The sequence below is a fragment of the Syngnathoides biaculeatus genome, chromosome 2 (genome assembly GCF_019802595.1).
Source record: "Syngnathoides biaculeatus isolate LvHL_M chromosome 2, ASM1980259v1, whole genome shotgun sequence".
NCBI lineage: Eukaryota > Metazoa > Chordata > Actinopteri > Syngnathiformes > Syngnathidae > Syngnathoides > Syngnathoides biaculeatus.
In genome coordinates, this window is record NC_084641.1 from 10,422,451 (window position 1) to 10,445,892 (window position 23,442).

A 23,442-nucleotide genomic window follows, 5' to 3' on the forward strand; every position below is an offset into this window, starting at 1 on the left:
CTTTCTGATCTCACTGTACAAGGAGAGATATCGGAATAGTTATGATACTAAAATAAAAGGGTGGGGGTGGGGGGTACCCATATGTTATTTTATTGTAAGTTCCCAAACTGTCCGTTAGGTGGGGCAGTTACCTCAAATTACAACTGTCACCATGTTTGCGCTGGTTTAGAGCGTTCCATCCTGATAGGAAGATAATGATAATGATAATAATGATTATACAGTGCATCCATCCATTTCTGAGCCGCTTATCCTTACAAGGTTAAAAAGGAAAAAAATGTAAAAGCCATAACTTTGTCAATCCAGCCGTACAGTATAATGCATTGCACACACAAAACAGGGTTGTTTTCAATTCAGCACGTGTCCCCGTTCCATTCATGATATTCTTCTTTGATACCAATGAATACATTCGTTCACATTGCCGCAGCAGAGTTGATGAGACGTGCGCGCGCGTCTTCGTGAACACCGCCGACGTGCTCGCGCAGGTGTGGCTGTGGAGCTCGTGCCCGCCAGCTCTTCCCTTCCCCCTCCCAACCGAGCGGCGCGCTCGCGTGAAGCCTTGCATCGGAGAACACGGACGGAGCGGCGGCCGATGCCACAAACGCCGAGTGACTGCACTCCAGCGAGCACATTCAACTGCCTCGACACGAACCGCAGGTAAATGTTCGTTGCTTCGGTCTGGGGGGGGAGTATTGTTGAAGTTGGTGACTCGGTTAGCGGACGCTATTTTGGTAAGCTTTTCTTTTCTCTTTCCCTCAACACTCTGACGACCTCCATTGCTAAATGCCGGTTCCGCACTTTCCAGACACTTGTACTCGTGGGGGGGGGGGGGGGGGGATGGTGCTCTAATTTGGATGTTGGTTTGAACAACACAGCCGATCTCATATTAGAGCAGCGTCGCAAATACGCTTTCCTATAATGTGTGCGATCTCAAATCGAAACGTTGATAGCTGGCCTAGATTTTCGAACCGGCTGTAGTCAAACAAAGAAGCTCTCTTTTCGACTTGGCCTCGGCTGAGCAGGCGGCTGGTTAACTTTTCACTAAACCGGTTCATAATCAAACAAAGCACAAGACATTAATTGTCCCTCGTTTTTCTTTTGTCTTTGATTGTATACCGAACCCGACTCGTTTTTCTACGCCCTGAAGCGACGTCGCCTATTTTTGAAATTAACCCCGAGGTATTGGAATTTTCTGTCCTCCGGTGTTTGCCTTCAGTCGTACGTCAAACGTGCGGTTTTATGTGGCATTGCGCCTGGGGTTGAATTTGAATTGAGGCCGCCTACACGTTCTCCCACTGCGGACACACTAGCCATCTGTTGCCTCTCTGATGACGCCATCTTTCTGGTGACCCACCCAGTGGCAGGCCGCTTTAAAAACACTGGTTTTACTGGGAAGCTTTCGTTGGGAGGACTACTTTTTGTGGTAAGAGTGGTTTGGGTTGTCATATCTTGGGATGCACTGTTACTTTTTTTTTTTTTTTTTTTTTTACTTAGACCGAGTAATGTGGCTTTGAGTACTCACTGATACCAAGTACCAATACTTGATGATGCCATTGTAGAACACTACAACGTAGTTTGTACTTTGTCTTGAACATGGTGTGGATTACACTCAATCCAACAGTTTTCAGTTACTTTTAATTACTGAATTTTGAGCACCCCACTGCATGTTTTTCCATGTCTTGCCAGACGTTTCACTTAAATGTAGCCTGTCGCACAAGGAATATCAGTTATGTGAAGTCTGAATCCGAACAAAGTGGCACAATTTAAAAGGAATACACAGATTAGAGAGGAAGAAAAACAGTGGTGGGTATAAAAACTCGAGTGCAAATGCTATATTACTTCTATGTGTTAAGTACAAAGTGAGTAAAATTAGACAAAACGCTGCTTCTTGTGAATATCATTATAAAAGCAAATTGGACCAGGATTTTGTCAACCAACGCTTCTCTTTACTCAACATACTGTTTCTTCCTCTGTTTTATAGCGGGAGCGTCACTCACCGAAACGAGTGGTGCCAAGGCTTGCATGTGACATGGCTCAATAAAATCAGTGCTCGCAGGACAACCTTCCTCCAAAACTTGCTGGGTGGCTACTAGCCTCCTCCATTGCTCTCCTAACATGAGCATCCATTTTGCAGAGCACAATTTGCAATCGACTAACCAATTGTTGTAATCTATGTTTCCCATTAAGTATTTCCACACCTCTCACATGGTGATGTGAAATCAATGTAGTATTATGGCTTTTTTTTAGGAGTACGAATACAATGGAGACACATTGGAACCATATTGGTATTGGTGCATCCCCACTTGTAATATAACTACGTCAAATTTGCCCATCTGCTTATTGGGGGTGCAGGGGGGAACAAATCACCGTGTGCAGTTATTTATTTATTAGATTTTTTTTTTTTTTTTAATAAGTGGTTACCAAATGGTGGATTTGGCAACCAGGGCCGAGTTTGTACCACATAGCCTTTTGAGTTGCTCTAAGGGGGGGGGGGTTCCTAGACTACATTCTTTTAACCAACAAAAAAAGAGCTGTGTCTTACATTTGTAGTGCATAGACATACTGTACTGATGCTATGTATCTTGTAACTTGTGTTATGGTGCTGCAAATATAACATGATCATCTATTTTGGATAAAAACATTGAAACAGGAAACTGAACTACGTAATTGTGAGGGAATTAAGAATTGTAAGAGTAATTTAGATACAACAGAGTTCAATTCTTACTATGGCGCATAACATCAATCTGTACAAAAATTAACATGTGCTGTAATCTATAAATAACTAATGCAGGAGTTGCATCCTAATTACTGTAAATATTTGTACATTTGACACTCTTGGGTTAAAAATGATAAACAATGAGATGGAAAATCAGTATTCATGGCAGTAACTGAGCGTCCCTTCTTGTGTTGCCTGACCACATTTTCTCATGCTGCTGGAAAAACTTATTGTGCGCCATTCTTGACTTCAAAACCGCTTATGTCGCGAACACTGCAAATGGCAGATGCCATGTACAGGCACATCCAGACCTGTAGCACAGTATTATGATTGGATGATATGATGGCTCTAAATGATTTTCCCACAGACATTTAGAAACAGTTCCCTTGAGCAAGGTGCCCATGCCCCCCACAATGCTTGCACTGCTCCATTGTGTCACCATTGGTGTATGCCTTCTACACAAGTATGCCGGTGGTGGTCAATTAAAACAGACCAAAATAAATGTTCTTTTGTGAGGCAGTGATTGGAGATTTTCCTTAATTTAACTCACTGACAAGTTCAGGGTCTACTTGCCTAAAAAAAGCTGGGATAGGCCCCATTATACCTGTGACCCTGGTGAGGATGAGCTGCACAAAAAATGGGTAGCTTGATTAATAAAGTATAACTGCTGATATGTCTAGTTTGTCAGTTGAAGCAGGTTTGGGTTTCATCATTTTTAGATATCAAATCAGTGGTCGTTGAGCGTTTTCAAAAAGTACCACATAAAGAAATACTTTCCTCTCCAAGTACTTTCAAAAATGAACATTGAAATACAGTAGCGTAGTAGTCCTAACACCCTTTTTTGCTAAAAATGCGGGTGTTTTTATTCCTAAAAAGTATATGATTGGAAGTCTAAGTAACATTATGCACAGTGTGATCATTAACACTGTGCCTGAACATAGGATACTAAAACTCCTTAAAGCCCAGGTGTCATCCCTATAAACATTCTAAAATAGATATTGTAATGAAAAATACATAGAACAGTATTCACTTCAATGTCTATACGAAAAAAAAAGTGAGCGGAGAGTGCGTCATCCACGCACAAAGTTGCGCAATTGAGTGTCCCTCGACATCCAAGTGCTCGCCATATTAGTCGCGTCATCGGTCCTTGACGTCATCGTCACTTCGGCCGTTGAAAACGCGCAGTGCCTGGTACTACGGAAGCCGAACAACAGAGATATTCGCATTTAAACGACGCCCCCTCTGACACCGAAGCTCTTTTCGAAAAGGACAACACCACACAATCGAGTGAAGTTACCGGGGCAATATATATTACACTATTGTTTCGAGCCATATTCAGATGATATCCGATCACGCCCAAACCACATCCCGTTCAATCCACTCCCATGGCGGAGATGAGCCATCGCGGCTCATCGCAGCCGGCCGGTGTGGCTTATGACGGAGCCAAGCGGTGCTGCTTTAGTCACAGTCGAGCTGGGGCGCTTTATGCGCGCACGCGACTAACGCAATCTCGGCTGGGTTCTTCAGAGCCGCCCCCGTCGCAAAGCCCGACGCGCAGCCTTCGCAGAAGCTGTGACCACCGAACGCGGCGGCTCACCCGGTGTGGTTGAGTTTCGGCGCCCATGGTGGCATATAAGGAGGAGGTGGAGCCTAGCTATGTTGCTTTTAGGGGTATGTTCAAAGTCGCCGCAGTACTCAATGATCACTATCGAGACATTGTTGGCTGGGCGACGCGTACATCGACACGTTTCATACGCGGATCTTTTGTCACGTTATGAGAGAGACCGATTACGTGGTCCGCCCCAACTATTTTTTTTTTTTTTGTATACACACCTACTTATTTGGAACCCACAAAGCACTCGTCCTCTGCACCCGTGCAATCCATTTCATATGCAGGGTGTTTCAAAAGTAGCTCATGAATTTGTATACTTAATTGAAAATTTAATTGCAGCAAAGTAGATGAAATTCACAGGGTCAGACCTATATTAACTGTGAATATTTGTGGTAGTGCCTTTGATTTGGATTGTTCATCCATAAGTCAGCGGTACACCTCAATTTGTGCACCACCTTTTTCGTAGCAAGCCAAGGTTTGACTGATGCCACACGGCAATATTTCAGGGCTCATTGAAGCGGATGTGTTTCTCATGCATTCCTCAAGCCTTAGGAGATCCCGAGGCCAAGTTGTTCCATAGACTTTCAACTTTATGTAACAGGCAAAATCCTATAGTGTGAGATAAGGCAAATGGGGAGACCATTTGTAGGCTTCACGCCATCAGGATTTTTGGGGCCAATATTTGATCACAAGATAGAGCAATGAGTCTATCTAAATAGCTTGTTCACTTACTGTATACCTGTGTACCTAATTGTTCAAAAAATATATATTTGCAATATTTTGTATCTTTCTTCATCTATTTATGCCAGTGAGGCAAAGTGACAGACAGAACAAATTAATGGTCTTCTATTAAATAGCAGTAAGTACATACAGAAATTAATGTATTTACGCTTTGTGACATTTTTTGTTTGTTGGTGTGCTGTGAGATTTTTCAGTTGTAAAGTATGTGACTTGGCTTCAAAAAGGTTGGAGTTCATTGCTCTGGTCAGATCATGTGTTCAACAGAACGGCAGCATGTTTACATAAAAAAAACACAAGCGGCAGCACTCGCTTCCTAGGCTACATAACGTTTTGATCGCTTGTGAGCCGTATCGCATTAAAAGTACATGACCATACCTCAAGCAAGACCTTCCTGTCCTGAGCACCAGTGACCACCAACACCCCCAATTTTCTTCCTATAATAGTCTGCGTGATCCACTTGTTGTCATCCCCATGGTAACAAGTGTAGTCGTGTCACATTCAAGTTTACAAGATAAAAGTCAATGATCATTAAAAAAACGGATGTGGCGGTATCGTAATACAAGATTTTATTGCAATCATCTGACATAGTGCGATCCTGAAAGAGCAAATTTGTTTTGTAGTCTGATCTTTGCATTACGTGTTGTCCGTCAGCTGTCTTCTCTTTCATGGAGCCGGCGGTTTTTTTAAAGAACTTTAGTGCCCATCAGATATTTAGAGTTCTATGTCAGAAGACACGTAAAAAAAAAAGCCTACATTATGTAAATCCAACTATATGAAAATTAACTAGCTTTTGGATTCACATATGCTGTGCAAGACAGTGACACGGAGTAAATGTCTTTCTTGGAGCCGATCGACGACGACGACTGATCGGATCGGCGAATTACATCAAAACCAATCAGCAAAAAAATGACAATCATTGGCCGATTCGATCCGATCAGGCTGATCATATCGGTGTAAAGTCTACCCATTCCAGAGTATCAACGGCCAATCTACAGGTCTGGGAACTGCTCATCCAGGAACGTACCAAGGTGACACGAATAGTGCCCTGGGCTACCATTTTGTTGGAAAAATGACATGCTGGATGTGAGCTGCAGCTGACAGTTCAGGGTATCAGAATACAACGTAGGCCTCAGGATCGCTTAACACTTAGACACAGGTTAGAATAGGTCAGTATTTAAAGAATAGGTCAAAATTTAATCCAACCTCTGACATTACTGGCCAGTATGGTGCTGTGTCCAACCACTGTGACAAAAGTTTCCTAAATAGATTTCATGTAATAAAGAAAAAAAATATTTTATTATTGATCATTGTTTTGGTCATTTTGTTACGGGCTATGTGTTAAACCAGACTTTCTTGGTGTAAAATGCTCAGCCAACTAAACTCCCGTTAAGCAGCGACAACTATTTGACTCACTGCCAGGTGCTGCTAAGGTCAACGTCTGCTGTTGCCAGAATGTTTCTCTGTGCAGCTCTTTGCTAATTACAGTGACCATCAGTCTGGAGCGAAGAGGTGTGTTTTGGCAACCCGCATGCCCATCGCTCACCTGTTTAATTAATATGCAACTGTGGCCTTGGATTGCTCCAAAGATGCTTCAAGGCCAGCAGATGCAAGGGCAGGTGGATCCCACCGTCAACTCAATTAATGGTCCTTTTCATTGGTAATCATTCTTAATTCCACCGCCATCTTGTATGCACCAAAGAAACATAAAGGCTAAAAGAAGGTGCCCTACACATCTTACACATCTTAACGTTGAACCTCACATTCAATGTAATGGAATCAAATGACATTAATAGCCCTATATGAAACTTTATTTAGATGTCTGATCAATTTCCTCATGTTCATGGTTTGATTTGGTCTATTTTTCAAGTGAGCCGAGGTTTTCAAAAGACCCCATATTTTTTGTTGTTGTGTAGAAGTGAAGAATATATTAATTTGGGCTGTTTAATCTACACCTTTCTTGTCCTTGTATTTCAAGTATTTGTCCGTGCTCTAAAGTCTGTTTCTCCAAAATGTCATTTGTGATTTATTGACACTGTTGGTTTGATAATGACAGTGTTGTAATTTTCAGATAAAATTGTAGGTACATCGTCATGTGATGAAAAACATACTTTCTGAAAGGAAATCTTTTATTTTTTTCACACCAGTTAAACATTAGGAAAAAAAGTTGTACCCAGTTTCACACATCAATTTGTATGCATCACTGGTGAGGAGTTCAAAGAACATAAAAAGTACTGTACTTACCCAAATAGTTCCCTGATTTTAACTCATCCATGATGCTCACTTCTTTGTGTGCATTCAAAAAGAATACTGTAAATTTGTGTATATCAAAACATTAAGCCTAACGTAGCAGATGGAATGCTCAGGCGTGAGCATGTCAAATCTTAAAGGATATATTTTCAAATGTACAGTATTTCAGGGGGCTAGAGGCTGGGGTCTCCCATGTCTTTGACAGTATTGTTAATTGTGAGCATCCTGCCTTTGGTAATTATTAATCTCCGACAGAATGTGCAGAGTATTTCCTTGGAATGAACACGCGCGCCATTCGTTTTTGGTCAACAGCACCCTGCTTGGTTGTTAAATGGTCTGAAACCTTGCACATTTTGCATTTGAATTTGGCACGTCTTTGCAAGCCCTGTGTAATCTGACTTGATTTTTCTTTTCCTTTTTTTGGGGGGGGGCTCTGTGAGGATTTTGCGGTGAGTTTAGATCCTTAAATTGCTCAATATTTGTTGATAAAAGATTGAAGTCACTGTAGTAGAAGGAAATGACTTGAGTCCAGACACAACAATCTAATTTTAAGTCCATGGGGTTTTTCCTGTTTTGTCGCCTTTCTTTGCTCGTGTTTTCCTATTCCTATATTTTAACAGAATCACATTAAGTGGTTACCCATATTGATATCCACCGTCACCATGTTTTGTGGTGGGCCTGTAATCAATACTGATTCAGTGAATCAGTGATGAAGCAAGATTTAGTGTCTGTAATGAGTCAGCTTTCAGCACTAAGGTGGCATTTGTAGAAGGGGTGGGCACATTGCTTTGAAGACTTTACCGAGTGGCTTGTCAAACATTGACCACGCACATGCCCCCAGGCTGGCACTGCCCCATTTTTGTCTTTTCTTTTTGTTCAAGTCATCGAGGAAATGCTCTAATATTTTTGACAGCATTGTCCTACTTAAATTATTCGACTAGGACGCACACTTGCAGGGTTTAGTTGGGTGTTTCACTAATGGTCATTTTTTTTAATTGTACTGTATTTTTGAGATCAGAATATAATATCTTTATACAACTAGCCATAAAGTTGTGACACAAAAGCTATATCAAATATGGTTTATGAGGGTAATAATGCTATTTTATGATTGCAACCATCAGGGAGGTATTGATTTACATTTTGGTTATAGTTGGCTGTGTACTGCAGAACTGTACTGCACCATAATTGTCTTTTAACCTGGTTAAATCAATTATAATTACGAGTGACTATGTAGCTAAGTTTTTTTTTTTTTTTTTTTTTTTTTTCCCCCCCCTTGGATTGTGAGCAAGAATGTAACAATTTGTTTTGTTGATCATATTTTGTTGGTGACAGTTTTCTTCTATTGACTTTTGATAACCGTGACAATTACTTTTCATTAAGTCTTAGAAAAACATCACATTGACCCACAAGATCTTTATTTTTTGGGCAACCTTACTTCTGCAGTTATCAGAAACTATGAATTGTGTTGTTTTTTTTAAAAAAAAAAAAAAAAAGTGTGGTGCCACTTTTTCTTCCATACTGCAAACTAGTATTGTTGCCAATTTATTACAATGCATTCAAAGAAATTGCATCAGATTTTATCATCAGTTGTGATAATGGCAAAAATTGAGCTAGTGTTTTAATTTATTGCAACTTGTTCCCATCACCCTCCTCCATTAAGGGATGGCAGCCATCCGTAAGAAGCTGGTGATAGTTGGGGATGGAGCCTGTGGGAAGACCTGCCTTCTAATCGTCTTCAGCAAAGACCAGTTCCCGGAGGTGTACGTCCCCACTGTGTTTGAGAACTATGTGGCTGACATTGAAGTGGATAGCAAACAGGTAGGAGATCATACTCACTGATGTGTGCCACTATTGCATACTTTGTATATAAAGTCAGGGGGCACATTGAAACCTTAACACAATTTAATTTCTCCATTATGTTAAGGAATCAATAACGATGCTATTATTCATCCACAGACCTAAAATACTCATTTTTTTTTTAAACTTTTTTGCCAGCTAAAACAGTAGCAACCAGCACATACATTCAGTTGAATTTAAATTTGGCATCTTGTTGCATGTTGTAAATTTATAAATATGATTTTACATTATGTGCATGCAATTTTCTTTGTATGTTAACACATATTAATTTGAAGAACAACAAAGCCCTTTCCAATAAACAATTGGTAGCCGCTATTGGTGGACCTAGCTACGTCAAACTGTTGCCATTGTAAAACCTTCATTAATGATACAATGATTTCCTAAGCACTGTTGGTCTTCCAGTTGTAAAATGTTAACCACTGCAAAAGTTAAATGAAAATTAAGGACTGTCTAATACAAGTCCTGATGCAGATAAAAAAAAAAAATTCCCCACAATAACTCACGCAAAGGTAAAAATGAAGTTGAAAACTAATAAAATGTAAAATGTATAAACTATAAAATACACTGCAACTTTAAAAATGCATTTTTAGAATTCTTTGACCTTTGAGACATATCAGTTTTGAGGTTCCACTGTACAGGGAATTTTTTTTTTTTTTGTGATTTTAAAGTTTTATTAATTTTTTGCTCCATCAACAATCACGCAAATTAAGATATTCCCGTCCCGTCTATTATGTAATGTACAGTTGAAACCGGATGTTTTATATACATTATATAAAAAAGACGTACACATGAAGAATACAAAATGCTTCAGTAGTGAGAGGATTTTTTTAAAGATAAATTTTCATTCCGTTTTGCAAAGTCTGATGTTCTGATACATTTTAGAGAATGAGTGGAAAACAACCATTTCTTTTTATATGCTAGGACATCTCAATAAGTGAAAAATGACAAAAGTAGCCATGTCCTGATCCGATTTTTTTTTTTTTTTTTTTTTTTTTCTCTCCATGGTCTGAGTCTTTGAGTTTAAGGAAATGCCGCAACAGACTCCTGAGTCGAAACTTTAACAGTGTTAATAAAGCGTGCGTCCTAATTTTCTTTGCTTGATACACTTATTGCAAGCGAGGGTTATGCCAACAAATTTTTCACTTTGTCGCCATAATAATATCTGTTCCAATAAAAGAGGGTGGCTTCGAACAAAAGTGTGGGTATGTAGTATGTGAACTTCTGGTTTCAACTATAATTGTATTGTGATGCAGTCCCACATCAACTCTTGTATCATAAGCCTCATGTTTGGGTTTGGGTTGGGCATTTTTAAAGTTGTGTACACGTACGGTGTATTTTCCAGGTGGAGTTGGCTCTGTGGGACACAGCTGGTCAGGAGGACTACGACAGGCTCAGACCGCTCTCTTATCCAGACACTGATGTCATTCTAATGTGCTTTTCCATTGACAGCCCTGACAGCTTGGGTAAGTACAAACAGTGATGCAGAAAAATCAATTTTCTAATGCGCTCCTCCTATCCAGTCATTTTGATTAGCAAAACAATACATAATTGATGGGTTAATTTTTTTTTCTTTTTTTTTTTAGATGCAGTGATTAATAACATCCATTGAATAACTGATAGAACAAATGACTGCAGCTCAATCACCACCAGGCATTCATGCTGCAAAATGGCATGCAATGCACTTTTTCTTCGATTAGGATAATGAGCAGCGCTTTCCTCGTGGTTCTTATAAAATGAGGTGATGAAAGTTGCGGATAGTTTAAGTGTCATGCATAAACATGATTAAATGAGTGGAAAATGTCAGTTATGCTAGTAATAAAACAAAGGTTAAAGCTATGTGCTCTGTGAGAAGACTTTGTGTTGGCAGATTTGAGCCACAACATTCCTGCCTTTCTTGAATACTATGACACACTACTTGTTCACCTAAGATTTTGGAAGCTTTTCTTTGCCACCAGAAGCATGATGGTTTTTGTATTTGCAAGCAGAACAGTTGTGCCACGAAATGACTTCAAACAAGCGCTCCTGCGCGGTCTCTTGTTTGTTTTTGGATGTACAGTATTTGAAAACAGCCAAAAATGAAGATTTCACCGGTGAACCCAAAACAAATATGAGTGCAATCTGTTTCCTTTGTTTGGCTTTTCTATATCTGGTATCTGGAAAATCTGGTTTCAACTATTCATGAAATGTATCTTGTCAAATGTGCATCTAACAGACAAACATGCTGTTCTTTGAACCAGAAAACATTCCAGAGAAGTGGACACCCGAGGTGAAACATTTCTGTCCCAATGTTCCGATAATCCTGGTCGGAAACAAGAAAGACCTGCGTAATGATGAGCACACACGCCGGGAGCTGGCCAAGATGAAGCAGGTATTTAAACTTGTTTCATGTACTATAGAGTAAGGTAAAGATAGTAAAATTTGGAGTTGGGATGAGTTTTGGAGAAAATATAGCTTAAATGTTTTGTCAATCCACCCCCCCCCCCCAAAAAAAAAAAAAAAAAAAAAAACAGGTCATGAAGTCATCATATTGTGCAAACCTCACTAGACGTAATTTTGGCCAACACTATTTACTATTCATTTTTTGAAAGTCTGGTAAGGACAAAAGAACATGGCGATATACTTTGGTTAAAGCAAGTGGACTCATTTAATGGCGAAAAGACTGGCACTGTTAAATTACTTTTGTCCTTCTGTGTTACATACCATTTCATTGTCCTCGGTTAGGTTTAAAGCCACTATATATATATATATATATATATATATATATATATATATATATATATATATATATACGGGGGGGTCCTTTTTATTGTTTTTATCCCATTTTAAATGTTTTCTATTCGTTTTCAAATACTTTTAATCATGTTAAAGCACATTGAGCTACCTTGTGTATCAAATCTGCCATACAAATAAATTTGCTGTGCTTTATTCTTTTATCTTTTTTTCCCCCTCCTTCCCATTTATTTTCCTTTCCCATTCACTTGAACAGTTTTCTTTGAACAAAGACTTTAAGGTACAAGGTACTTTTTTTGGTTGATTTTACAATATGCAAAGGGCTTTAAGAGGACTGAAATTATGGCACTCAAGACCCCACGGTGCAGTAAACACTTAAGTATATAAAACATTAGTTTCAACAATCTTAAAACTATTGTTATAGACAGCATAAAAGATATAGATTAAATGTGCAAATGTCAAAGATTACACATGCGCAACATAGGCAAAATCTGAGTAGCAACACACAAAGACATTTACAAATTAAAAGGCAGCGTGATGGAGGACAAATTACAAGGCAGCGTGGGGAGGTGTCTCCATGTGTGTGTGTGTGTGTGTGTGTGTGTGCATGATCGTGGGGGTTCAGAGTTACGGTGGACAGAGGACAAGAGAGGTAGAGGGTTCAGTTTCCTGACACCCTCATGAATAAAACTGTCTTTAAGTTGGCTGGGGCGGGATGCTGGAGCAACTCTAGAACGTTGGCATCACAGTTCTGAGCTCCAGGGTTTGAATTCCGGCCCCACCTGTGTGGAGTTTGGATGTTCTCCTCATGCCTGTGTGGGTTTTCTCCGGGCACTCTGTTTTTTTCCCACATCTTTAAAACATGCATTAATTAGAGACTCTAAATTGCCTCTAGGCGTGATTATTAGTGCGATTATTGTCTGTCTCCGTGTGCCCTGCAATTGGCTGGAAACCAGTTCAGGGTGTACCCCACCTCCTGCCCGTTGACAGCTGGGATAGGCTCCAGCAATTCCGCGACCCTAGTGAGGATAAGCAGATCAAAAATGGATGGATTGGTGGATGGAAGGACAGATGAATAAGTTGGCTCGTCCTGGCCTGCAGTCTCCTCCCTGATGGCAGCAGACTGAAGAGGCTGTGAGATGGATGTGTGACATCCACAGGTATGCGGAGGGCTTTACAGGTGAGGCAGGTGCTGTCAGTGTCTTGCAGGGAAGGAAGAGAGCTTCCTCAATGATGTTCTCAGCTCCCTTCACTGTGGAATGAAGAGTCTTGGGCCCGAATCCCTCTGTAGAACAAGAACATGATGGGGCTCGGGGCTTTAGCTTTTTTTATTTTCCGCAGGAAGTAGAGATGCTAATGAGCTTTCTTGGCCAGTGATAGAATGTTGCTGGTCCAGGAGTGCACTCTCCAGAAGTCCATATCAGTCTACGTGGTTTTCTCCACATTAAGGGAGAGTGTTGTCTGTGCACCACTCGGCCAACCGGCTCACCTGGCTCCATGTAGTGCTGCCTAGGGATCGAAGGTTATGGGCATTCATAACCTAACCTAATTCATGTTGGTTTTCACCCTTGATGCTTACATGTTGCAGAGATTTGTGCAGATTCTCTGAACATTTTGATCATATTATGGACACTGGATGATGAAATCCCTTGCAATTGTACGTTGGGGAACATTGTCCTTAAACCGTGTAACTATTTTCTCCTGTACTTGTTCACAAAGAGGTGAAGCTCACCCACGTTTGCTTGTGAATGACTGAGCAAGTCAGGGAAGCCCCCTTTTATACCTAACCCCCACCAGTTCCCAATTAGCCTGTTCACCTGTGGGATGTTCCAAACAGGTTTGATGAAGTTTCTTCAACTTTCTTTTTTGTTACCTGTCCTAACCTATTGTTAGGTTTTATCACATAACTTGCTGGAATAGTTGCACAAATACCAGACAAGAAGTCATCTTTCTTCTGATCAGGAGGACGTGAGAGACAGGCCAGTTACAGTCTCCAAACACATTCTGAAACAGCCTCTCACGTACTTTTTTTTTTTTTTTAAATTGGAAAACACACAAGGTCAAAAGGAGGGGTGAGCAGATGAAATGAACAAAGGTACAGTTTTGGTCATGATGTGGCACATTCTTTGGTTATGATGGAGTTGTCCCTGGCCACTTGTAGGAAGATACTGTTGCATCTGTGTGTAGAAACTCGTCCTGTGAACAAGACTCTTCGAAGCAAGGATGATACTTTGGCTTTGTTGCAAGTCCATAATAAATACATTAACGATCACTCTAACACCTATTTAGAATCTGTTGCACCCATAAAGTTCATGATTTGCTAAAAATAGTTTATTAGTTTTTGAACGTTGGATTTTCTTGTTTTTGTAGTGCATTCAGTTCAATATAGGTTGAACACACGGTAATTTATAAATGTATTCTGTTTTTATTTGTGCTTAACACAACGTCCTGACCTCATTGGATTTGGGTTTGTCAATTATTTTTTATAAAATGACAATTTTGAGCATCTTACAAATTACTGCAACCTTAATTCATCTTTGTGTTGAAATAGTAAGATGTGGTATTGTCTCTTTCATCCAACAGGAGCCCGTTAAGTCTGAGGAGGGCAGGGAAATGGCCGGCCGGATTGCGGCGTTTGGCTACATGGAATGCTCTGCAAAGACCAAGGACGGCGTGCGGGAGGTGTTCGAAATGGCCACGAGAGCGGCCCTCCAGGCTCGCCGCGGAAAGAAGAGCAATAAATGTGTACTGCTGTAACATGGCAGTTATTTTGGACTTTTTGCACCTGGCCTATTGTACTTGTGGCCAGGGCGCGGGAGGGGTAGAAGAATTAGTAGATGGCAGATAGATGGGAGGGAGGGCAGAAAAAGACTACAGTTAATGGCAACTGCTATAAAATGGCTGTTTGTCGGACTGAATTCACCCGGGGACTTTTGTTCGGGACGCGTCGAAGAGAGATTGGATGTGGGCAAATACCGACAATAACCCCCCAAGACTGAAAGTAATCAAGAGATCCTGGCCCTTTCTCAAAATGTAACCATCCGTGATCATTTGTGGTGGATGTTCCGCTGACTGTTATATTGGGATGGCAACGTTGGGTTGATGGGTCATTTCACAGCTCGTACTGTTAATAAAGGTTGCCAGTAGGATATTTAACCAAGATTGTGCAGTTTTGCCCTGTGGTGAGGCTGTGTGCACTAAGTTCAAATTCTCAATTTGGATAAAACTTAGCTGTGTGGAGTAGGTCCTACATTTCTAACACAACAACATGAAGACTGATGTGTTTAAATGTTTGTTTTATGTTTTACCCACGTGCACCCACCCCCGTCCCTTCCCCCTCAACTTCAGATGCGAGGGTCTTACATGTGCAGCCTCAAGCCAGGAGGTCTGTCTGAGGCTAATCCTGTGTTTACAGACTCAGCCTGTACGTGCACTGAGCTCTCACCTCACTGGCACTGCGCTAATATTGTGTTGTTGCAATTGACAGTCTGTTGCCCCCGTTACCATTCTTAAGTACCTGTAGGTTAAAAAAGGCAATCATGACTCTTAACACCCACCACCAACAAGTAATGATATCATGGGTTCTAAAAATGACAAAAATCATTAAAGGGGGTTCCCAGTTGAAGCATTTGCGATCCGCCCAAATCTTTTTGTCACCTCCCCTACCCTCCCCCACACTCTTGACTGCTGGTGCTTATCTTCTCCTGGTTGTAGACCAGGACAGAGAATAAGGAAAGGAAGGATTATGTTTACAAGTACACCACCACTGATCTGTGGATCCAGGAGGAACACATTATGATTTTTTTTTTTACTTGGGGGCAGGAGCGTAGGCTTATAAAACTGAATCTGAAGCCCCTTTTACACAGCCTATTGAATCCAGGATTTCTAGGCTTTTATTTTCCCAGGGTTTGCTATATAAGTGGTAGACACGGAATGGAGTGTTAAGGGGGGTGGACATGTTTACCCTTCCCAATATTCTGCCTCCAGATTTCATAACCAAGGCGGGACAACGCTACAGAGTGTTGGTAGGACAGAGCTTGTGTAGTTTCGCATTCTACACTCTTTTTTTTTTTTTTTTTTTCCGCCATATTTTGTTGAAAGCAATTGCTACAGTAAGGTATTTCCCATACGTCAGATGAGATGTCGTTACAAAGCAATTGTTTGACTCCCATACCTGTTAAAGCTCAGATGCGGCTATTTGGAGCCCTTTGTGTTAAAGAAGCTTCGAAGGGCTCCTATGAGCAACCACAGCTACTCTTAATTTAATCTGCCTTATTTTTCAAGTTTTGGTACCTGCCAACCCACAAAATTGCATGTAACCAACCCAAATGGCAGCCGTTTTTGGGGAAACAGCAAATATTGTTGTTCAGTGCTATCTTGGAAAATTCAAATATACCACCTGTTTAATTGTTTGGTTTTAATACTATTGGATTAAAATGCCGATGGTGCCCTGTCAGTTTTTGCTCAAAATAGTCGAACCCTCTCGGTCCTCTTCCTGGTCTACAGGGAGGAGTTTGCTCCAGAAACCTACTCTTGTATTGTAGAATTACATTTTATCTCCTGCTTTTAAATGAATAATGTATGTTGACCGTCAGTATTTAAAAAATGAAAAAAAGCAAAACGAGCAGACTGCCATTTTCCCTTGCTTTACCTGACCTTACTAATGGTGGTTAAAACCCTGTCAATTAGTCCCACCAAATGATATTGTTAGGCAGTCGTGAGAGAGGCCTGATTATTGCTGTTTGTTTTCAAACACCAAAATAAAATTCAAGAGAAGAAAACTGCCTCCTTGTTATGTACGAATTGTTTTTTTTTTTTTCATATTTTGATGAATGTTTAAATCTTAAATTTTGGATGCTGAAGTCAGAACAGGTAAACCAAGCTGTATGAAATGTCTAAATATGAATTATGGCTTTGTTGATACCAGACTATACACATGCACAGGACTGGAAACGTATTTGTAAAACGAGCTTTTGTTTGTGCAATAAATTACTTTCTATAACACCCAACTCTTGATGTTGTTCTGAGTCAGATGGGCAGAGCTGCAACAGTCAATCGATGCACATAAGTGATGGATGAGAGGTTTTATGAAGCGGCGGGCTTATTGTTAACGTCCCCCCTGGACTCTGGCTACCGACTGAAGGTGCAAAGACTTTCACCAGAGGAAACATTTCTTTGGGATCAATTGAATAAGTCTTCAGGAAGTGGCTGCAAAATGTTGAGTGACTTTATTCATATGTAATTTCTCAACTTGTTGCTTAGCTAAATTTGTAGACTAAGAAAATATTGAGTGATCAAAGCCTTTTCAGAGTACCACAATTCAACTTGTAATTTGCTCTTTTCCATGTGCACTGCCAGGTGCTTCTGGATACTTGAAATCACATTGGAGACCATTTGTGACTTGGCTCAAGTTGGAATTAAAAGTTGCTAAATTTAGCACTTGTCACTTGCTTAAACCTGATGAAATGCTTGACTTGAACTACATAACTTAAAGTCTGATCTATTTTCATTAACATTTTCCAGATAGGGTACCTTTTTTTTTTGTATGGTGTGCACAAGCACTGCATGCTGGTGGGTTGCCTAAATGCGGTGTGCAGAGACCACCTCGTGAAGTAAGTCAGGAGGAAATTCTGAGGATTATTACAATTGAGGGATTATGCTTTTGATCAAAGTGGGACAAGGGGCACGTTTTGCTACAATTCAAAACAAGGAAACTGCAACATGCAAGCCATTCCAAAAACAGACTAAATTCTTCACTATAAAACCCACAAATACAGTCAACCTATGTTAACATTAATTTAGCTAACAAATAGCTGGTTAAACAATCACCATAGCCTTTGGAAAGACCAATAGATAGACTGGTTTTAAAACTATTAAAAATTGTGAAATGTGTTACTGCAGGTACTGTAACTAATCCAAGTACAAATACTGAGTGCAAAGTGTGAATCATACTTAGTTTGACTGTATGGTTTGCTTAACCCATGGAATGACTAGAAATGTTTATGCGGACTTGCTTGTTTTTTGCTCCAGTGATTTGTGACTTAGAAATGTTAGTTAAATTAAGACATGAATTATGACTTGCAAGTATACAGTCTGACTTCCATCTTTGCTTGAAAAAATACCTACTGTAGCATTCAAGCAACTTTGTGTAAGTTCTGAGGATTCACTAGAAATTACTGAAATAAACATACTGTTTGCTTACACCAGAGGTCTCAAACTGGAAGTCCAGGGGCCACTTGCGGACCGTGAAACGATATTTTGTGGCCCCTACCTTAATATGAAAGTTTGTTAGTGCAGCCCTCAAGTTTTTTACGAATGGAACTTTCACAGTGTTGTGTGCAGAGCTGACCAACCTACCGATCATGGTGGGGTATGTGGCTCTCGGGGGCGTGACATCGGTACAAGCAGAGAAACATATTTCATTGAGTAAAATTTACAGCAGCGTTGCCATGGAGAGTTTTATTAGTAGTTTTGCACACAACTTGTTTACGCCAGTGTCCTTGCTTATTTTGTGTTAAAAAATAAGAAACACATTTGAAAACATTGTGCGCGTGCGCATCTGTGGCCTAGGCTTAGCCAGATTCTGCCTCCAGCGGCCCCAAGGTAAATTGAGTTTGAGACTCCTGGTACGCTGTTACTGTGCCTCACAATAAGATGCTGCCATGTCATGCCATGCCATAAGTGCTGCAGTATCAATTTAGTCGACACTTGGCTCCATTTTCAAGCATAGGAAAATGAGCCATTTCTTCTTGACACTGGCGGCTTTATTCAAACCAGGGTGAGATGATTGCTGCCTAAAAGGGGAAATGCTACACCAAGCCCACTTACCAACTGCTGCAGCCTCACACTCTCGACCGATGCCCGTGCTGCAGATGGTTTGTGTGGGATGCAGAGGTAAGACAATTTGCTCCTGTGTGGGATAGCGGCGCACACAGCGCTGGCATAACCACAAGCTGCAAGGAGCGTGCAACTCAGTGTGACGATACACGAGAAAACACCACTTACCTGGGACCAGAGGGGTAAGTTGAAGTACAAATAGATTTGATGACACTGGAGTATGCGTTTTCCATCAAAATATAAAAATTCACAGGTCTCTCTTTCTCTCTTGGCTTGACTCCTGGGGTCTACAGTGCCTCAGTATGAATTAAAGTTGGCCATGCATTTCCAAAGTCCAAAGATTTTTTTCTGCAGAGAGCAATGAAATCAGGTCATTTGAATTTCTCAACCTTATCTATGTCACTAGGGAAGATCTCTGGCTTCCTTCTCCACCCCAGAGCCAGCGCAGTCAATTTAACAAATGTATGCTCCCACAAGTGGGTCTTCAACACAGAGGTAATCAGAAGGGAAAAGAAAATATGGTTACAAAGGCGGGTCAAACAGAAGTCGCTGTCAGCAATTTAAAAAAAAAAAATTGGGGGGAAGGAAATTGACACTTTTATACTAAGTCCATATTAAATCCATCTGAGAATCACTCAGAGGTAAGTAAATAACCAAAATATGGGACCTTTGAGAAGTAATTAAATGATTGAACCCCCTGTCAACTGGTGTCCAGCACATCAAGGAAGGGTGAGAAGTGTAATTTTAAGCAAGACTGTGGTGCTTATTGGGGCGTGGAATGGATTAATGGCATTTCAAATTGGAAAAAAATATATATTGTGCAAATAAATCAAAATGTGAGCTTGTTAGCAGAATTAACTTCTAAGTCTTTTTGCATGTCCCTCTCCCCCTCAGTCCTCTTGCTGCTTGGCAGAATTTTCCATTGTCAACTTATTTGACTCTCCTTGGTATTACCGCTTTTCCATGATCAAAACTAGGGACAAGCAGCTATTGTTTTTTTTTTTTTTTTCCATCAGATTTTGGATTTGAGGACACACACACACAACTTTTACAAACGCAGATTTATACTGTTATTTTTTTTTTTTATAGCCTGCACTATCCAGTTTACTGCAGTGGTCCCATTTTCTTGCTACCCTCAACCCCCTCTATAATTAAATGTTGAAGGTAATTAAGCACACACACTAGGCAGTAAAATGGGAGTATATATTTTGCAAGTTTTCAAGGGGTATGCCGTGTGGCCTGAATCTAAAAGCCGTTTGTCCTCCATGCTTTTCCATATAAAAACACCAATGGGTTGGGCCTGAATAATAAAGATCATTCCAAAAAGAGCACTCACATGACTTACACTGGTTGACTTGTAGGAAACCAGCGTACACTACTAAGTGAATGACACTAGAAACCCGTGGAGTATATTATGATGGCGTGAAAGCCTCCCCCTTCCTCTTGTAAGTGTCACTGTTGTACTTAATATGGAAAATGACTCAAGGCTTAGAAGAGCGAAACCGCAGCCCGGAAGGAAGGAAGGAAGGAAGGTCGTCACAGCCTACTCCACCCAAAGCAGTGGTCAGACACCGTAAAAGAGGCACAGCAGCGCCCTACAGCTACGATTCAAGCGGGCACCATGAACGCAGGCTACTGTGTCTTTTCTTCGGTTTTTTTTTTTTTTTTTTCAAATCGCTTTGGCCTCCCTTTTTACTTCTCCTCCTCTTTCTCCTCCAGCCTGCCAGCCAGCCAGCCAGTACCACAAATCGCGAACACCGCTTTTATATAGCAACCTATTTTTAGCCCAGATCAACCCCCAACTATTTTTAACCAATATGGTTTCATCGCCTGCTCAAATTGTCCAATGAAACAGGAGTCAACGCACACAAACTGTCCAATGGGAGGACAGGGAAGTGTCGAAGGGGCGGGTGTTAAGCAACCTGCAGTGAGAAGAGAAGTGATCTCGTCGAATTGACTCAGGTCTCTCTCTGATTGACATTGATGCAAGGCAAAGCGAGGAACATCGTTGAATTCAAACACGTGTTTGTTCTTTGACTGCTCACCAAACACTGGCGAGAGCAAAACGAGCTTGCGTCAAAATCATGAACGCCAAAACACTTTCCCAGCACGCCGCCACTTCTCCGTCTGACGGGTGAGAGGGAGGCGTTCAATGTCAGCACTATTACAACACTATCGACTCTGCTATTGTTTTCATTTATTGATTATTCAAATGTATTTTTAACATTTGTATTTACTATTTTTTTTCAAGTGTAATTGTATTATGGGTCAGTACTGTGTGGTTCTCTGTTGGCCTAAACACTCTTTTTTACAGTTTTACATTGACAACTTCAATTCAAATATTTGTTCCCTGAGATTGTAGCAAACGATTTCCAACAATCTATTCTCTTGATTTGTAGCCTTTCTTTTGGGCTTCACTGCTCTCAATTCTTGTATGTTCAATTTGGAATTTTTAGTCCTGTCAAAGTAACAGAACTGAATGCTAAATGCACTATTAATGAATTAAATACAAATGACGTGTTACTTATTTACTAAACGACAATGCACGAATCTGCAGCTCATCGTTACGGCCAGTTGAATTTGAATGGGGTTACACTGACATTTAGCGGTGGAAGCTGCACATTACAGTCAGGATGGATTAAATCGAAACGCGACCACTTTTTTTTTTTATCCATTCAAGGGCCACAACGAGGACGCAGCGACGACCACTATTTCCCCTTCATTTTCTGTGGTCAGCCATCCAGAGATTCTATCACATGGCTAGGAGAACACTAAAGGAGGGGTGTTGTTTGTTTGTAAAATTGCTAAAATACGGTAAAAACGACCACATCATGAAATTGCACTAAAAAAAGTTGCAACTTTACTGTACATGTTTATAATACATACATGTATGTATTGTAAATAATTAGTTTTTCATTTTTTTTGCTCATGGACGAGCTGCTCCAAAAAGAGACTTTACAACTCTTTGACCATGCACTTTGCTAACTTTATTCTTTTAATATATTAACCGCGATTACGACGTCAATACGCAGAAATAATTGAAAACGAGGATTCTTGATAGCCACGTAAATGTGAACGTTGCTCAACTCATTCTTGCCTGCGTGAATGGGCTTTGTGCAGTTTGTAGGTTGTTGGAGATCTTCCACACCCAATATGGCGAGCGCACTGACGTAATGCGCAGAGGGCCAAGCGAAAGGTCGCGACGTTTTCAAAGTTGGTCTTTCGCTGAGTCGTCCCGGAGCATTGACGTAAGATGGCAGCACAGTCTCGCTGTGATTTCGAACAAAACCACAAGGCAAGTCTTTTCGTCTAGTTAATACTGAATTAGTTTACGCTTTTGGCAATGATTTAATCCGCACAAGGAAAGTTACTTAAAGCTTCCCAAAAGAAGTAGGATAGAAATGCTTTACAATCATCAATATTTTTTGAATGAGGAGGCGGAGTAATGCACCTGGGACGGTAATCTTCACTTCCATCAATGAATATTAATAAAATACTCATTAATAAAACAAATATTGGATGCCCAAATAATAATTCCCTCCCCCAGTGCCACTCAGCCACCAAATGTTGATTAGTTAGTAAAATTTCAAAATTACATTACAATATTGTTGCAGCGATACACGAATAAAACAAGCCTTACTTTGTAAAAATCAGATAAAGATAAAGGATTTTATGCAGCATTTTACGTCGCAAATTGGCACAAATTTTCTTCAGTAGTAAATTTGTGACTGAAACCGTGACTCTTTAAAAAGTAAAATCTCCGGATGTTAGTCTTATTAGATGGAGTCTCAGATTTTGTATTTGATTTTAGATTGTTTAGTTCCAGGGTCAAACTGTTGTCGATTGTACATGCTATGTTTTGAAGTGGACATGTTGTTTTAAATTAAATTTTCAATTCTTGTATACAAATAGTTGGGTCTCTAGAGTGCCAACTCACTTATCCATCCATTTCGCTAGTCGCTTATCCTCACAAGGGTCGCAGGAGTGCTGGAGCCTATCCTAGCTGTCAACGGGCAGGAGGCAGGGTACACCCTGAACTGATTGCCAGCCAATCGCAGGGCACATGGAGACAAATCAGCTGCACTCACAATTACACCTAGGGGCAATTTAGAGTGTTGCATGTTTTCGGGATGTGGGAGGAAACCGGAGTGCCCGGAGAAAACCGAACCAGGCATGGGGAGAACATGCAAACTCCACACAGGCGAGTCGAGGATTGACCCCAGGATCTCAGAACTGTTCAGGCCAACGCTTTCCAGTTGTGCCACCGTGCCGCCCCCGCTCTCCTAGTAACCGTGAAATGAAATGGCACAATAAATCTTTAGTTGTCTCTGTATTTCTGAAAATATGTCTGTTAGCAAGCTGTTGTGCACTTCCACCTTGCTATTTTGGATCAGTGGTGCTAATTTGACATAATAACCACTGTCCTCAACAATGACTTTATTAGACAATAATTGCCAGCAATGCGAGCCCAAGTTTCGGAAGGAAAGAAACACTATCATGTAAAAAAATGTCTATTAACTGTTGATCCTTGGGTTATTTTGAAGAAAGCATGCCACAGACATTAAACATCTGGGAACAGTTTTCATGTGAAAAAAGTCCGTAATATGTCCGCTTTATTAAGTTTTCCATCTTTTAACTTTCTTTAAAACCATTCAATGTAAAAACATTCTGTAACAATTCTGTTTTATGACATGGTGCATGAAAG

The 23,442-nt window shown here is 40.6% G+C and overlaps 1 protein-coding gene across 1 annotated transcript; it reads left to right on the top strand.

Moving 5' to 3' along the window:
• The first annotated feature begins 455 nt into the window (after positions 1-455).
• Positions 456-16,909, top strand: rhoab (ras homolog gene family, member Ab). The gene is made up of 5 exons (XM_061832617.1): positions 456-654; positions 8,974-9,131; positions 10,513-10,633; positions 11,408-11,538; positions 14,484-16,909. Exons 2-5 carry the CDS (start codon positions 8,976-8,978, stop codon positions 14,655-14,657), a joined length of 582 nt encoding a protein of 193 aa, XP_061688601.1. The 5' UTR covers positions 456-654; positions 8,974-8,975; the 3' UTR covers positions 14,658-16,909.
• The last annotated feature ends 6,533 nt before the right edge of the window (positions 16,910-23,442 follow it).

Excerpts from the sequence above, each read along its gene's own strand:
- rhoab (XM_061832617.1), top strand. The coding sequence starts at position 8,976 with ATGGCAGCCATCCGTAAGAAGCTGGTGATAGTTGGGGATGGAGCCTGT. Across the intron at positions 9,132-10,512 it reads TTGAAGTGGATAGCAAACAG|GTGGAGTTGGCTCTGTGGGA; the intron begins GTAGGAGATCAT and ends TGTATTTTCCAG. Across the intron at positions 11,539-14,483 it reads AGCTGGCCAAGATGAAGCAG|GAGCCCGTTAAGTCTGAGGA; the intron begins GTATTTAAACTT and ends TTCATCCAACAG.